Raw genomic sequence first — 16,512 nt, 5'->3', positions numbered from 1 at the left:
GATGAAAACTCAAGGCAAACCTCGGAATTTTACCCTTTATTTTGATGGATGACTGTTTTCAGTGGAGACAAAATTAGAATTAATCCCGTATCCAAACCTTTAGACACACAGCTCTGATATCAACAATCGTCATCAAATACCACATATAGTGCTTTAAATGTTCACTCGGGAGTTCTGTTAGCCTATTGTACTGGTCTCACACCATACACCACATGAAACAGGCGCCAGTAAGAAACATGCACCATTTTTTATGCACTCATTGACCTTATTACATACACACAGCCATGACACTGGGAATGCTGGGGTGGGAATACAGCACGTTAATCAGAGGTGGAAAGAAGACAGAGTAAAAAATATTTGTGTTGATTACTCAATTACTAAAACAAAAAAAAATATTTGTTAGCTCTGATTAAAAAAAATAGAATTTATGCCCCTATGTAAGTCTTTCAGTTCATGTGACTTTACATTGTTCTTGCATTGTGTCCAGACTGTAAACAACCATCATAATCCCGCCTATTATCATACACACGTTTAAGCAGGTTGGAAAGAAGGGATTAATTTAGGCAGCGAAAGTGCAAATACTCAGACAAGCAGCAACACTGAGTAAAAATATTACAATAGCAGATGTATCCAATGACTTTCCACCTCTGATTCTTACAGTCCCACTTATCACCACGTGGTCACAGAAAGGTAGCAGGTGAGTATTGTTTTACATTCATTAATACATACCATATACATAAAATATCCAAAAAGTAACCAAATGAAAATGTTCCTCGCACAAGTGTCTTGTGTGTTTACACAGTCCTGTTAAGGACAGACACCGCTGCAGAGGATCTGGAAGGTAAAGCGCCATGACTGAGAAAACAAGCTGTACATCTGAGTTTGTACAAGGTTTCCTCATCAGCACAGAGCAATCTTTTCACTGCCCCAGGAGTTAACTGATTCAAATTCATCATGTTGTTTAAAGCAGTGATACAACTAAGAATATTAGATTTAGGGTCATAAATGGCCTGAGAAAGTAAACAGATGTCTGAGCCAGTGACTAATGGAGATGGAGGGTGAATTCATTTGGGGTTGAAATTTAGGGGCAACACAGGAAGTCTTTCAAACAAGACAACTTGGCTTGACTTTGCTGGACAGTTTCACAGAATAAGTAGTGCTAGACTAAGAATGTTTTAGGTCTAGTACTATCTGGGAAACCAGCGCTGCATACTCATGACATTCAAGCCGGTCTTGTGTAAAACGTAACCAATCTTGAGTTTTAAAGTAAGTAGCTCAGCACCCTTGGCTGTAAAGGGAATTTTCTATGGTAGGCAAAGGGCATAAGACACACCAATAAGTAGCACATCGAGGCAGATCTCCCAAAACACTCAAGACAAAACAAGCGCAAAAAGCTCCTCCCCAAGAACAATCACTTAGCACAGACCAAAACAACAGCACATACAGTATATTTACAACTTCAAGTCAACCTTAAATACCAATAAACATTCCTGTTCCATGTAAAAACTATCTGATGTCCCTTCACTCATTTGTAGTGTTAACTGGTGAGCGATAATCCTTGATTCACATCTGTTGGTCCCAGGGAAGTCTTGTTCTACTTGATCACAGTGAGCCTCTGTAGTAAATATTACGAGTAAACGCACGTCCATAAGATGACACTGGCAAGTGCAAAGAGAACAAAAAACAACCCAGCCATCCAAGTCAGTCCCCAAAGGTCAATGAAAGTTCACAGCTATATCCATTACTGATGAGGATAGCTGGCAGCTCTCCATGCTCCTCCCCTGGCCTCGCGACCTCTCGGAGCAATGACACCTTTAATATTGGTCCTATGGATGCAGCCGTCTGCTTCTTCACTATGAAATCTTACAGTTCCCCTTGGAGGAGGACGACGAGTTCTTTGGAGGACTCTGTGGAGGCCTGAAGGACTTTGAGCGTTTAAGACTGTTGGCTTTGCTGCTGCTGCCGCTGCTACCCGAGGCTGCACTGTTGGCCACTGAATAGGAGCGTCCGTGCATCATGACTGCATTCATACCATTGGCCATAGAGAAAGACTTGAGGTGGGACTTGATGGCCACAGGGAGGGGCAGTTTGTCAATGAGGTGCACCGGTGTGCAGGAGACGATCGACCGGCAGCACAGATCCTGGAGGCTGAAGACTGTTAGAACAAGATAAAATAAGAAAAAGGAATATGGATGTTATGATTCAAAGCCATGTAAAATACACTATGAATTTTAACTGCAGATGTGACAATTTATCTTTTCACTGTGTTTACACACTTCTATTTAGAAATCACAATGCCCTGTGCTAGATGAAGAGTTTTACCCCTGGGCATTTCTTACTGTTTGCACTTTAGATTTTTTGTTTAGGGACCTTGCCATTATCAATATTTATGCTTTATTTTGTAAACTCAGCCTATTTTTCTCTTCCTTTTTCAAGCCTCTTCCAACTTAGTCAGAAATAGCTTACATTTACATACCTGTTTGTTTAATAGCAAGATATCTAAAAAAAAGAATAATGGATAGATTTTAATGCACAAATGGAATTCCATTCATATTCATGTACTGGGTTGGCAGAGGAAATTCTGGTGGTGATTATCTCCGAGGTCTCAACCTGGGATCTACACCCAGATTGAGAATGGTAAAGTCTAAATGTGGACCTTCTTCATCACGTGCTGAACATTATCTAATGAAGACGCTGAACCACTGTATTTAATAATTTGGAGTGCATGCATTCAGTGTTGTTTTTTGCTTTAGAGGCGTATATCTCAAAATCTGGACAAATACAGCTTAACCTCCTCAATTTTTTAAAATATCACTTGATATTAACTGCTCCCCACTTATGTTACATTAGAAAAAAATAATTCAAGCCTAATCTGACAGAATTAGGAAATAAAAATAATTAACCCACTCACCTCTGTTAGGCCTCCAAAATTTCTCCATCCCATGCCTCATCAGCACGATCCGTGAAAGTTCTGTGAAGGACTCGATGACGTTGAAGTTGCAGAGTGGACTGACCTCAAAGAAAGTCATGCTGTTCTTTTCCGCATAAGCCCTTGCCTGCTCGGTCGGCACCTGCCGCTTGAAAGCCAAGTGAAGTCTGTTTCCCACCAGGATCCTGGGCACACCTGGGGCATGCTGAGTGAAGTAAATGACACTGTTTTAATATCTATTCCACATGCCCAAGTCCATGATGTACAGACTCTGTAGCAGGGCTAGAAACAGACAGTGGCTGCTCTCAGGACTGGCATAACATAGACACAGGGTTATGACCCCATCTGCATGCGTTTCCTGTATTTCTTTGTCAACCACAAATGGGCTGAAGGGGATTACCTCATCAATTTCCCGAATCCAGCGGTCAATGCCATCAAACGACCAGCCGTTAGTGATGTCATACACCAGCAGGATGCCCTGTGGAATGAAAGCCAAATATGTTGATGTGTATACAGGCTTATGTAAGGGGAAAACCTCAAGATCGCTCTACGCTCTATAAATTCTCACCTGTGCTCCACGAGAGTAGGACCTGAAGATGGTGCAGAATCTACCTTGCCCTGATGTGTCCCTGTTGAATACACACACAAGCATGTAGGTAGGTCAATACGGGGTTTGACTGCATGGTGTTTGTTCATTCCTGCAGCCACTACTGATTTGATAGTAAAAACACTCACCATAATTCTAATTTCACTCTCCTCCCATCCAGCAGAATTGTGGTGGTCTTGTAATCAATTCCTGAAATTACACACAGTCCACACAAAGTTGGTTAATGTTGGATATTCTTTTATTAATTTCTAAACATCTGGGGAAATGCAGAGATATTTACTCACCACTGCTGTAGGCATAAGGAGACTCTACTGATCCGTCTTGCAAACTTTCCAAGATTTCTCCCTTTCCAACATCGCTGTCTCCCACCAATAGAAATTTCAGGAGATAATCGTAACTCTTGACAGGACTACTCTGGGTCCCCATCATCCCACGCATTGGATCCGATTCACAGAGAGCTTTTTAAGCTCGTCAGACGTCCACGGTTCGGAGTAAGGGACCAACCAGAGGGTCCCCAGCAGTGATGGCGAGAGCTTGGCGAAAGCCGATTGACGTTAACGTTAGCTTACCGGCTAGCTGATGAACTGTATCCTTTACTTCGTAGCTTCCAAGACGTTAAATAATTTCCTCATTCCACTGGATTGTATGGGGAAAAAATCTGTCCGTGTGTTTTAGCTCTGCACAAGTGAGTCCAGACACCCGTCGAGGAAACGTTAACGTTCACATTAATAATCAAAACAACCTTAGCTGTTAGCTAGCTTGGATAGCTAGCCAGCTAACATAAACGATGATATCGCATTCTGGCACAAACAGAAGAAACAAAGAAACAACGAGGCTGTTTGGTCACACATAAAACGATGTTCCACCAAACCAAATACAGTTGTTTCGCTTTGTTTAAAACGAAAAGAACCAACAAGGGATATTCAGCTTCCGAGCACAACGTCTAGTCAAGTTGACTGTGTTGGAACTTCCTAGTATTGACATCATGACCTGCGTAACATCCGGATATGATTTTAAAAGATTTAAAAGAAAAACAAATATGATAAAATATAATAAATAAAATACGAAATGCTTATTGTTAACTTAATTTATTTTCCCAGATTTAATATTCATTAGCCAAATTTCCCCCCACATTAATTACATTTTTTAGCTAGGTGTTCCTAATAAACTGACAACTAAGTGTACTTTACAAGGGGCAAGGCAAATGAAGAGAAATGTATAGCTTGTTAAGGGGTGGTTTTCACTGATGTCCTCTCATTGGTTGTTCTTGATTGGTATTTGCAGCAGCTGTGGGAAGTCTCTCTTGATGCAGAGCACAAAAGCCAGGTGAAACACCACTCTGCTACTCACCCTGTTTAGGTGGCGGGTCAGCTTCAGTGGTAGACAGCTGCTAGAATGAAAATGGGGTTGTTACATACTGGGCTGCTGTTACTGCTGTTTTGTTCTGTCTATAGCTATCAGTTTAAAAGTCGAGCTGGGTATGGGCTGTTTGTGCAAGATCCCGAATTAGAGTGGGGGAGAATGGAGACAGTGATAGGTGAAGAAATGAGCCCAGCCCCTGCACCCAAAGCCAAAATCTGGAAAAGTGCATCAAATAGTGGCTCTTCAACACCTGAAGCAAAGAAGTTTCCTGAGTATGTGAGAGTTGAATCCTCTAAGTACCCGAAAACGGCTTTCAAGCCAGAAAAGGGTGCCAGACCCCTCCCTGCCTGGGTCAAGGAAATGTTACTTCCTCCTACTGTTGCTCCAAAAAGTGGAATAGCATCAGGAAAAGCAGCAGTCAGACCCAAGTTGATTGAAATCCTGTGTCATGTTGACAGGATGTATGTAAGAATTAGGAGAGAGATCTTTAAAACAAAGACTGCGTATAAAGATTTGAAATTAGGAAAATGTCCTGTTAACCAAGGTACCAAAGTCCATTACTACTTTCTGTACCTTCTAAAAACTGACTGTGGATTCAAGAAAGAGGTGGGTAAGGTGTCTTCTTCATTTCCTTATTTTTAAATACACTTTTCTGCTTCATTGTGACAAACCACAACCAACACAGAAATGTTTGTATGTTCCAGAATAATGTAGATTATCTGTCCATCAGTAATACCCTCCACTACAAGCCATCTAGTGTAATTGTAAGGGAAATTCCATTTGACATTCCTCTGCAGTGTAAATTTCCCAGGTAAGACTATACATTTTATTTTTCTTTTTGGGCAGTTTAAGAATTTCCAGCTCTCTGTGTTAGAACTGATTTTTAATCTACTTTGCTACAAACATTTAATGTTAAGTCTAAATTCTGAAAATAAGGATTTATATGTCCATAACACTTGGCATGTGCTTTTCCACTTTTATATTAACATAAGTATTCACAACTGTTACAGGAATTTTCACTCCTACAAAATTGGCTTTCATCCCCAGCTGCAAGGAGGCACAGTTTACAAAGCACTACAACCCAAAAGTAGTGTAAGCCTTACTCCTCAGGACGGTATGTTACCATTTTTAAATCTGAATTGTTTCCTCCTCATGCTTGCATTGTTACCATGCAAAGCTGTTCACCAGTGTTCACTGTTGAGCACAAGGCCTAACCTACAAGTTTATTGGATGCAAAAGAAAGGATTCATGCACTTAGATAAATGGCAGAACCATTAAACAATGAAGTCAAAACTGCTTAAACTCAAGGTCAAATAATGCACCTCCTATTTTCTCTCCTAACCACTATGGATTCTGTGCATGAGGGGAAAACAAAAACTAATGGGACTGCCTCAACTTCACTTGAGCTAAATTCACCTTTTATCTAAAGCTTTACACATTACATACAGAGTAGATTCAAAACTGGAGACAAACTCTTTAGCTCAGACATTTTTATTTACAGCTTTCCATGCCACCACAGTAAGTATTTGAATATATATTCAAGAGTACTATATACAAGCATATAATACTGAAACACATACTAAGCATTTTCAGAAAGTCATGAGATCTGGTAGGGATTAAATATTTTCATGCTTGTGATTTTTTTTTTTTTTTTTTTTTTTTTTTTTTGTAGCTCAATAAGTTAAACAGCAAATATTAATAAGTGTCTTTGCCTCAGCATCAGGGAATGAAATCACAGGTTCCAAAACCTACACCTTGGGCCAGCCAATGTACTTTGAGGCCAAGCGATCTGACAAAACTTCCAAGTCTGGAGATCAGAGGATGTACATCAACAAGTGCTTCATGACTGCCAGCGAAAACCCCAACTCAAATCTCAAATATACAGTCATTGACAAATATGGGTAAGATTTAAAATGGTTTCAGAATTAAAATGGACTTTTCACTCAAGATTAATGTGCATATTTTCTTCACCTGCAGCTGTATGGTTGATGGCAAGATGACTGACCAGTCAAAGTTCCTCAGTGATTCCTCAAAGAAGATCCAGAAATTCAGTGTGGGGGCTTTTGTTTTCAAGGACAAGCTTTCCTCCTCTTCATCATCACAGGTACTCTCAAAGTAAACCAGGAGTTGTGTCCTGTCAAAGTGTCCAGTCTGTTAAACTGAAATACAATGTCTTTCAGCAACTCTACATGCACTGTGCAATCTCTATGGGGAAACTTACTCCAACTGCAAGTTCAAAAGCTTGTAATTATGATCCAGCAACCAAAAAGTAAGTTCTCTGGCTAAAGCTGAGCACACACACAGGTGGAGGCAGCTTGCCTTAAGGTCATGTTTCATGTGGGTCTGACAAAACAACTAAAGCTTTTCTCAACACTTCCTGGTATTTTTGAGTATCTCCACCTGTGGTGTGTGCTGTATTGATCTGTTGTCTGTCACCATGCTTAACAGCTGGCATTTGAAGACCTAATAAAACTGTTGTGGTTTTAGGTGGAAGGAGCTTTACGGTGATGACTCAGTGTGCACCTGCTGTGAATCGAGTTGCCCCTCAGGACAATCCAAGGGTACGTTTCTACCTTTTTGTGTTTTACATATTATGGGAAGTTATGACAAATCAATTTGGAGGAAACGCAGGAGCTTTACACATGATTCTGATTTTGGTGCACAGCTTAGCTTAAGCATTGGTCAATTCAAGAAGCATTTAGTCATGCACATGCAATACTGCAAGTCAAGTGCTTATCATGATTTGACTCTTAGGCAATCTTGCAGAATAACACACATTTCTCGAAGCTGCTCTTCAACAAATCAAGGTTTGTTATTTTATCATGTCCCATTTCAATAGCTTCTAGTAATATCGTCACCAGTCGCTCTTGGAAGGTCGGCTTGAGCGGCAATGATGGATATGCGGATGTTGACCCACGGATGAAACCATTTGATGCTGACACATTCAGTTGGGAGGATCCTGACATGGCAGAGCACAGGGACTTCCTAAACTACTGGGAGCATGATTACTGAAATAAATCACGTGGAAATGATCAGAATTTTAAATAAATTAACTTCTTTCTCTTGTACTTGATGTGTCTATTGCACAATATGACATTACTCATTTATTGCTCTTAGGGGAGAAAAAAATAATTAACATTTTAAACTGTACATTTAAGTCTTCAAAACTATTCATTTTTCAAATGGCTGCCATTGTCAATACACATATCAACGTAATCCTGTATCAGCATGTGTGCATTTCTAAGCACCTCCTGGAAATGCATCAGAGCATCTCTGTAGATGCAGTTATGTACCACAAGGGGATGGAAGAGATTCACTGGCTTTGCTTGACTAAACTCAGCAGGGAGCTGAATAATCTTCTGAGTTAAAGGGTTCCCAACAACAACATGACGCAGGAGCCTTTTCTCAAGGCTTCTCTCCACAAAGTCCAGTAAGTCTCGTAGCCTACTAGCCACACAGTTTGGTTTCCACTGTGATGAGTCTTTGGTTAGAAGCAGATGCATTAGTGCAGTTTTGAAATGAAAATCCTTGAGTACGCTACTTCCTGATAGTGCTGTCTGTCTCTTGTTAAGGAAATGTGCAATGTCAAGAGTTTGAATATGGCAGGAGTTTTCAGGCAGGCATTTAGAGAGACATTTTAAGAGGTTATTTTCATAGATATTCAGAGAGAGTGTCCAGAAAGTGTCCAAATTGTTTCCAAAGCAAGGTGTAATGTAGAAATGAGCATCAGTGTGGTGTTTAATAACAGGACTCATACAGAAGCTAACCCTCTTCCCTGATCTGAATTGAACAACCAGAGCACCTGGAGCATCCATGTAGCGAATGCTGAGCTCAAACTCAAACTTATGTGAAATCTGTGCCCATGCTTCCTTTATAGTGCTCTGAAACCATCTGGTAACCCGTGATTTTGACAGGAAAGGTGTGTTCTTTGAGCAAAGAAGTCCATCAGAAACATCAGTGATTTCTATCTTTACTTTCTCATTCTCACAATGCAGCAGGCAAACCATATCATCATCTGCATCAGAAGACTGGCATGGGCAGCCATTTGGGATTTTCTTATTTTCCACCACTTTTATTTGGCCACAGACTTGCATATCTGGCAGCAGGTCACTCGCTTGGTTATTCCGAAGAAGGCACTGAAAACTATACGGCTCAGGTGGTCTAAAGGGAACAATTATATCACATGCATCTGACATCTGACAGTCCTCGATCACCATACCTCCATTTCTATCACAGATGGTCCTCATGGCCTCCACCATCTCATTCGCAAACCCTTCCAAAAATTCATCCTCCCTCCACTTCTTATTGGGTGAGACTTGAACACATTTAGAATGAAAACTCTGCAGAGTGTCGCTGTCAGGTAGTGGCACTTCACCAGCGATGCAGGTCACCGGGAAGGTCCTGGCTTCGTCTTGTGTCATTTGGGAATTTTTTCTCAAGTATTTCCTGAAGAAGCGGATCATGGAGATAACAGAGAATGTGTTCCATATGTACCAGAGGTAATCCTCCTTCCAGCCAGCGAACGCCTTCTCTGAAGTTTCATTCTCTGGCATGTTGGTGGTGGCGTTCTGACAGAGATGCTTCTCCCTGCTCACTCCTCATGTCCAAATGTGAGTTTCCTTCTTGCTCCTGGTCAGTTTGAGAGGCTTTCAGAGCAATCTCAGGTTCATTTCTGGACTTCTGTGGCAGACTTGGATCAGAATTTGCAATAGCATATCCTTCTTCTGCTAATTTGTCATCAACATGATCTTCCTCTGAATCTTGTTTGGTGACAGTCACCATCTTCTGAGACTGACATTTCATGTTTGTCATCATGTTCATCAGCACTGATTTAACTCCTTGGGGATGTCTTTTCTGTTATTCAGAGGCCCTCTGTCTTCAGTATGTGTCATTTTCACACTGACAGGTGCCACTTCCTGGTCCAGTTTTTCTTCCTCCCTCAGCAGCCTCTCATCATGTTTTTGCATGCCCACTGTGACCGTATCATCCCATTCCTCCTCCAGCCTGGGGTCATCCCTCGGACATGTGAGGAGACCCACAACCACCACTAGCACTTGCAGCAGGTTATCGTGCATTGTCTATACTCTCTATGAATAAGACAAACAGAATAAGAATTGTTATAAATCATTTCAGTGATCTTGAAAAATGCATTAGTGATCCATGAAAAAATGTAAAAACAAAAGACTGAATAAAAATCCTTCCGAGTATATTTAATAACACTTTATGAGAGATGTTCCTGCCAGTAAATTTCACAAAGCCAGAAAGTAATAAGCTACTTCCTCGATGGCCTGGAAGCATCCACTTATTTCTATGATTACATTTCATATTAAATACCATTTATTACTGCGCATAACATTAAAGGACAAGAACAAATGATTGATTACCTCAATATTGCAGTGTTCCGGTAATGTGTGAATAGGTACAAAGGAGGAAGCAAGAGAGTAACCTTGCACAGCTACAGGCTCACTGTCTCTTCCTATTTTAGATGTAGGTTGTCTTTCGTGACTTATTTCCTGCACACCCTGCCCATGTGCTCTGCTCTGACATTTTCCTGTGCAATACACTGAAGACAGCAGATAGCACAGACTTCCTGTAAGTTTCATTGCATATTGAGAAAAGCCTGAAATGGACCATTTACTCTGAGTCATTGAATTAATCATAAACAGTTTTACTGACACTATATTATACTATGATGTGAAGGACTGAGCATAAGGGTACATACTGTTGTTCAAATAAAAACTAACTATGTGTAGAAAATGGTCTGTGCCTATGAACAGGAGAGTAAGCCCCTGCCTTTTATTCTCTTGTGGGCTTCTAACTGGTTTGTCAAGCTTGGCCTCATTCAGTGGGTGCAGTAGAGTTCAAATGGCTATGTGAAATAAACTAACAAAAACCCCTGATGTAGTAATGATAATATTTTGGCTATCGCATAGCCATCACGCTTAGATTTATTTGGTTTTGATTAATCAAATGGAAACAGATTCACCCTTCACCTCTTGGGCAACAGGCAAATTTTCCAGCCAAAGCCACAGATATTTGAATGTTTTGAGGCTGTATTTGCATTTGTCTGGATTGTTCAGGCTATAGGATGAACAGCATTGCATCCCCGCTGATCAGGTAACTTGATAAATACTACTACATACAATGTTCATCCAAGTCAGGAATAAACCCCATTAATGTGAAATGTTAAAGAACTGACTGGAAACTATGTAAATGTTTTTCCTAGCACTGTAACAGGTTTACTTTTGAGAAAGTGTGGGTTGGATGAGAATCTTTTGTTACATCACACAAAACACAGGTGCCTGCGAAGGGAGGGGCATGATGACAGATGTTGTGGTTCGGCTTTGAACATCACCACAGAGAGTTCAAGAGACACTTTTCAGTCAGTCAGAGTGAACATGCCTGATAAGAACTGCAATTTTTTGACTATGGAAATTGTTATTTTATTAAATTTCCCACTCATTTTGTTCATCCACTCTTATTAAATAGGTAAGTGTGTTTTTGTTGTTACTTTCTGATCAGTATCTGTAGATACCTGACTTTGTTTCATTAGTTCATGATACAACACACTAATGAAATGTAAGTCTACATGAAAGCTGGTTTAGAATAAGAGCCATAGTTCATTAAGCATGTGAGATTCTGCTACCACTTTCTAATAAGGAACCTTTACAGAGAGTTTATAAGTAATAAATAGTCTAACATTTATAACCACTGACTTAATGTTTATTAGCCTTTATTAATGATATATTACTGTTGACATCATGTTTTATCACCCCTATTAATCACAGTCGATAACTTTTATTCTTATTAATTGCTTAGAAAGATTTATAAAACATTAGTAAGACATTTATTAATCATTAAGAAAGCCACTGGTTACAACCAATAATCCCTTTATAAAGAGGTTCTTATTAGAAAGTGGCAAGGCAATTCTTAAATCTTCATTTAACATAGGAAAAAGTTAAATAACACAACTGCCGCAGTAATGACACAAGAATCAGCTTGCTGTCGTACTTTTTCTACCATTTTTACTGATTGATTTCAAACTTTCTTCTTCGCTTCTTTTCAGAGATTTAATTCCATAAAGGCACAGACTCACCACATCTCCCAAGATGGATAAGTTTCGTGTGATGTTCCAGTTCCTCCAATCCAACCAGGAATCTTTTATGAATGGAATCTGTGGTATCATGGCACTAGCTAGTGCACAGTTATACTCTGCCTTTGAATTCAGCTGCCCCTGCATGCCAGAATACAACTACACCTATGGGATTGGACTGCTTATTATTCCACCTATATGGTTCTTTTTGTTAGGTTTTGTATTGAACAATAATGTGTCAGTGCTCACAGAGGAGTGGAAAAGGCCCACAGGCAGACGAATGAAGGATCCTACAGTCCTTCGCTACATGTTTTGTTCAATCACACAGAGATCCTTGATAGCACCTGCAGTTTGGGTGTCTGTCACTCTCATGGATGGGAAAAGTTTCCTCTGCGCTTTCAGCACCAACTTGGATATTGAAAAGTTTGGGAATTATAGTCTTTTTATGGGAATGTCAGAAATGGAGAAGATAAGACTGCTGGCAAGGATTCCATGCAAAGACCTGTTTGAACATAAGGAGATTCGAGTGGCAGCATCGCTATACATCAAGTGTATATCACAGGTAGCCAAATTCTTGACCAAACATCAGTCAAATGGCACATTTGAGTAGCACAGACAAACTTGCTTACTGGCATTAGTTTATAGCCTAAAATACTCTAGCATAGTTGTTTGGAAATTTGGAGCCAGCAATGCTAGCTAACTAACACTGACAACATGGCTAGGTTGTATTTGTTGTATTGAGAAACAAAAGCATGTACTGTAGTTAAATCTACTCTCATGAACAGCTTGAGTGGTTGTTTTTCACTGTGGACATTTTGGGATGTCACAGTAGAAAAAGTACTGGTATGAATAATAAAATTAAGGGTGGCTGAATTCAAATTGGCCACTCCAGTTCTAGGGTCTTGCCATCATTAATACCATAAGTAACATGCTTTTGGTACTGCGACAGCCCCAATGTCTGCTCTGAAAATTATCACTGAAGTTTGTGGTTTTGTTAGTTCACAAAGACTCAGACTAACTTTTCACTTACTAAATATATAAGCACACATACATACATACACACACACACACACACACACACACACACACACACACAAATGCATGTCTACACACAGTAGATGTTTTTGATAAGGGTATGGCAAAAAGTTGGGGGCACATTCAGCAGGCAGTTTTTCAACTTCATCACAGGAAATTATGACTAAGCAAAATTAAATTTTCCTTGCTTTATTCCTCAAAAACTGTATTTAACTTAAATCTGCCCACCATACTCTAAGTCACTTTGCACTTTGAGCTTGCTAAAGCTTTCCTGTTCACTTATTAGAGGGATAGATAAGCCTCTAAATTTATTATTCATGGAACTGGGACCTATTTCAATCTGTCCAAAAACGCCCACACTGTTATTTAGGTCTTTGATCAGCCGAAGGGTAATTATACAGGCTTAAAAGTAACATGTCGCTAAAAAGTCTATTGATATACAGATTCTGTTAATGAGCTATGAAACTGTTGGGAAGCTGCTAGAATATGCCTTTTCCACTACATGTTTGACTATTTGACTTTAACTAAGAATCTATCTAATATCTAGAACAACACAAAACACTGTTGCACGTCCTGCTCAGACAGACTAAAGGTGTCAAGATTAACGAGATACTAAGTTCACTACTAAGACCCATTTCCCTATTGTCTATGTTCTGAACGTAGAGTATTACTTTGAGGGCTCAAAATAATGCTTAGCTTGCTATACCAGTATAATGATACATGTTTATGTTTCACAGGCATGTGGGTGGGTGTTTTTGCTCATGATGACCTTAACAGCCTTCCTGATTCGGGCTATTCGACCATGTTTTACCCAGGCTGCTTTCCTCAAGACCAAGTACTGGTCTCATTACATTGACATTGAGCGCAAGATGTTCGACGAGACCTGTAAGGAGCACGCCAAGAGCTTTGCCAAGGTTTGCATCCATCAGTACTTTGAGAACATCAGCGGGGAGATGCGCAGCTTTCCACCACCATCGCTCCTCCAAGGACGACAGTGACGATGAAGATGAAGACAAGAAGAGAAGCGATGAAGACAAGCTTCTGGGTATCAGGGCCCAGGATGATATGAATAAAGTTTTGTGGAACTGGCACACCTGTAAGCCACCTCTGGCTCTGAGAAAGGACCAAATAGATGGTGAAAACAATGGCAGACTGAATGGAGAAGCCAATGGAGCACTAAATGGGTTTGTAAAGGGACACACCCATGATGTGGAGAAAAAGGAATGGGCAGTGTATTACAGCAAGGTTTGAAGAGTTCAAAAAGAAAAAGAAAAGCTCTTAGCTTTCAGACAATTACATTGTTTCAGAGTTTCAGGAATCACAACGTTATTTATAGAATTTGTAAAAATTCAGTTAGAAATGCAACACTATGGTCCAATTTAGTCTGAATTTTTAAAACTTCAATGCATTATATGTATGGATATAAAAATAAATTCAGTGCAATATATAGTTTGAGTGATGGAGCATAATATGCACATAGTGGAAAAAAAAATGTCTTTCTTGTTCACATACAGTATGTGTTTGTTGTGATCAAAAGTTCACAGACTGAAACACACGTTGGATCAAGTCCACTGTGTCAAAACGGTCCATAAACATGAATTCATTTTAGGGAAAAGGAAGAAGTAGCAGGGAGGGAAATCCGTTGAGAAGGGCGGGTGGGGAGGGAGTACTGTGTCCGTGTGACAAAAACATGCCCACTCCATGGCGAGTATGCTGTGTGTCATCGTCAGTGATGGAGCACCCGATTGCCACTGAGCCACAGCTCAGGTCATTTTCACCCAATGTCCTGCCAATGATAATTCAGAATGGCGCAGCAGAACTCAGCGTTGACCGTCTGACTCTGAGGGACGAATTCACAGTGCATAACCCCAGGGATGTCAAGGAAAAAGATGGGCATGGCGTGCCATCTTTGGTCCTGAAGACTGCAGCTCTTCCTCTGCAAAGACTACTGTTTGGTCTTTGGGTCATAGTCACTGCTTGTCATCGGTGAATCATGGATCTGCAAGCGGTCAGAAAAACACACATAATAGAGGTCCAGATGTCGCTCACACAACATAACACGGAATACTGACTCATGACAGTTGCTCCTACCTGTTGCATGGCCCTTACCATTCCACACACTGCTTGTTTGCAGCTATAACAGCCTCTTGTAAGCTACTGATTTTAACATTTACCATGATCTTGTAAATGCTCCTTGTGACCATAGTGGTTCTTGTTCAGCTACAGTTACATAGTGTCGCTCTAATACCACATTCAAACATAAATGGACTTAAGATAAATACTTTATCTATACTGCCCCATGAAATAAGGGTTCATCAGAATCCTGAAAATAATATCAACTTGGCCATTCAAAAATGATTTTTATTTCCATTAACACAGTGGTAAAATCTTGGTTTATTATACCTTACAAACATATCTCTGGTCTTAAACCTCATTGTGAACAGATAACCCTACAATGCCTCAGGGAAAGCCATGATTTATGCAAAAAACAAAAGGTTTTGACTGTGGCACCCAAAGTAATTTACATGTCACTAAAAAACAAGGTCAATATTTGCATCTCTCACTCACTCAGGGTCTATATCAGTTTTGCCAGTCACTTCCCAGTAAAGCCTTTTCTCACAGAAATGTTGAGGAACTGTCTTTGATTCATGAAAAAGTCTTTCGAATCGCTTTTGCAAGAATTTCATTACGGCTGAACACCTACAACCTGTCAACTTTTTAATTTTTACTGTACATCTTCAGGAAAATAAAATACAATGGAAATTTTCACCATATTTCACAAGAGGGCGTGCTTTTACCAAAACCACCACCCTTCACATGCCAACAACACACCTCTGTGGGTACAACACACATCATCTTTGATCCTGAAACCTGCAAACACCTTGCAATGCATGCAGTGTATTAAGGACTGTATTTATGCCCATGCATTTGTGTCAGTCAGTCCAGCTGTTCCTCAGTACTCAGCAGTAACATCATTACTAGAGCAGGAGGGCAGGGTGAATGAAAATGGCATGGATCCCATTGAAGCCCCCCCCCGGGGATTAGTGGAGCAGCACTCCCCTTGACCGTCTCACAGCTCGCCCAGTAGCCCAGCAGCTGTTCTCTCTCTCAGCGAATTGGCAGCCAGGATCACTGGTGTGGGGGTGGACGTGCATGCAGTGTCTTTGTCCAGGCTGTGATTTTTCTGTGTGTCTCCCTCAATATTATTTTTCTTCATATCTTCTCATATGCAGAGATACCTCCTCCTCTCGTCCCTGATCTTTCTATTTGTTTCATTGCTCCAAAAGAGTGACATGATGCTTGCAGATCAAACAAAGCAAACGGGAAAAATAAACTGCTGTAGCTCTAAAAATACATAATCTGTGCATGTGTGGAGAAAGGAAATGATGAATGAGGCTGCATCATCTCTTCTTTTGCTGACCTCCACTTCACACAAATGGCTTTGTTTTGGCTGTCAGAACATCAGCCATGCGCATGTTACTGACC

General features: G+C 40.4%; 4 protein-coding genes across 5 annotated transcripts; 2 read left to right on the top strand and 2 right to left on the bottom strand.

Moving 5' to 3' along the window:
• Nucleotides 1–23: 23 nt before the first annotated feature.
• Nucleotides 24–4,527, bottom strand: LOC108875615 (ras-related protein Rab-40C). Its single transcript, XM_018664636.2, has 6 exons — nt 3,821–4,527; nt 3,665–3,725; nt 3,498–3,558; nt 3,330–3,407; nt 2,912–3,134; nt 24–2,155 (listed from the first exon to the last, which is right to left on the bottom strand). Exons 1-6 carry the CDS (start codon nt 3,972–3,974, stop codon nt 1,854–1,856), a joined length of 879 nt encoding a protein of 292 aa, XP_018520152.1. The 5' UTR covers nt 3,975–4,527; the 3' UTR covers nt 24–1,853.
• Nucleotides 4,528–4,826: 299 nt separating this feature from the next.
• On the top strand, nt 4,827–7,966 carry zp3c (zona pellucida glycoprotein 3c). 2 transcript variants are annotated; one of them, XM_018664635.2, is made up of 8 exons: nt 4,834–5,504; nt 5,603–5,709; nt 5,909–6,012; nt 6,616–6,799; nt 6,876–7,002; nt 7,079–7,167; nt 7,386–7,459; nt 7,738–7,966. In XM_018664635.2, exons 1-8 carry the CDS (start codon nt 4,932–4,934, stop codon nt 7,908–7,910), a joined length of 1,431 nt encoding a protein of 476 aa, XP_018520151.1. In that variant the 5' UTR covers nt 4,834–4,931; the 3' UTR covers nt 7,911–7,966. The 2 variants fall into 2 exon arrangements, with proteins under 2 accessions (XP_050926761.1, XP_018520151.1); XM_051070804.1 differs by having other exon boundaries at nt 4,827–5,504; nt 7,386–7,966.
• An 86-nt stretch (nt 7,967–8,052) lies between these two features.
• LOC108875588 (inositol 1,4,5-trisphosphate receptor-interacting protein) lies at nt 8,053–10,423 on the bottom strand. The gene is made up of 3 exons (XM_018664596.2): nt 10,283–10,423; nt 9,726–9,985; nt 8,053–9,485 (listed from the first exon to the last, which is right to left on the bottom strand). Exons 2-3 carry the CDS (start codon nt 9,971–9,973, stop codon nt 8,066–8,068), a joined length of 1,668 nt encoding a protein of 555 aa, XP_018520112.1. The 5' UTR covers nt 9,974–9,985; nt 10,283–10,423; the 3' UTR covers nt 8,053–8,065.
• A 729-nt stretch (nt 10,424–11,152) lies between these two features.
• Nucleotides 11,153–15,800, top strand: LOC108875619 (calcium homeostasis modulator protein 1). The gene is given in 4 exon segments (XM_018664645.2): nt 11,153–11,387; nt 11,965–12,553; nt 13,764–13,988; nt 13,990–15,800. Coding segments are annotated over 3 exon segments (1,059 nt in total). The 5' UTR covers nt 11,153–11,387; nt 11,965–12,007; the 3' UTR covers nt 14,278–15,800.
• Nucleotides 15,801–16,512: the final 712 nt, after the last annotated feature.

The sequence above is a fragment of the Lates calcarifer genome, linkage group LG5, assembly GCF_001640805.2.
Source record: "Lates calcarifer isolate ASB-BC8 linkage group LG5, TLL_Latcal_v3, whole genome shotgun sequence".
NCBI lineage: Eukaryota > Metazoa > Chordata > Actinopteri > Centropomidae > Lates > Lates calcarifer.
This window is presented reverse-complemented; position numbering and strand designations above follow the sequence as displayed.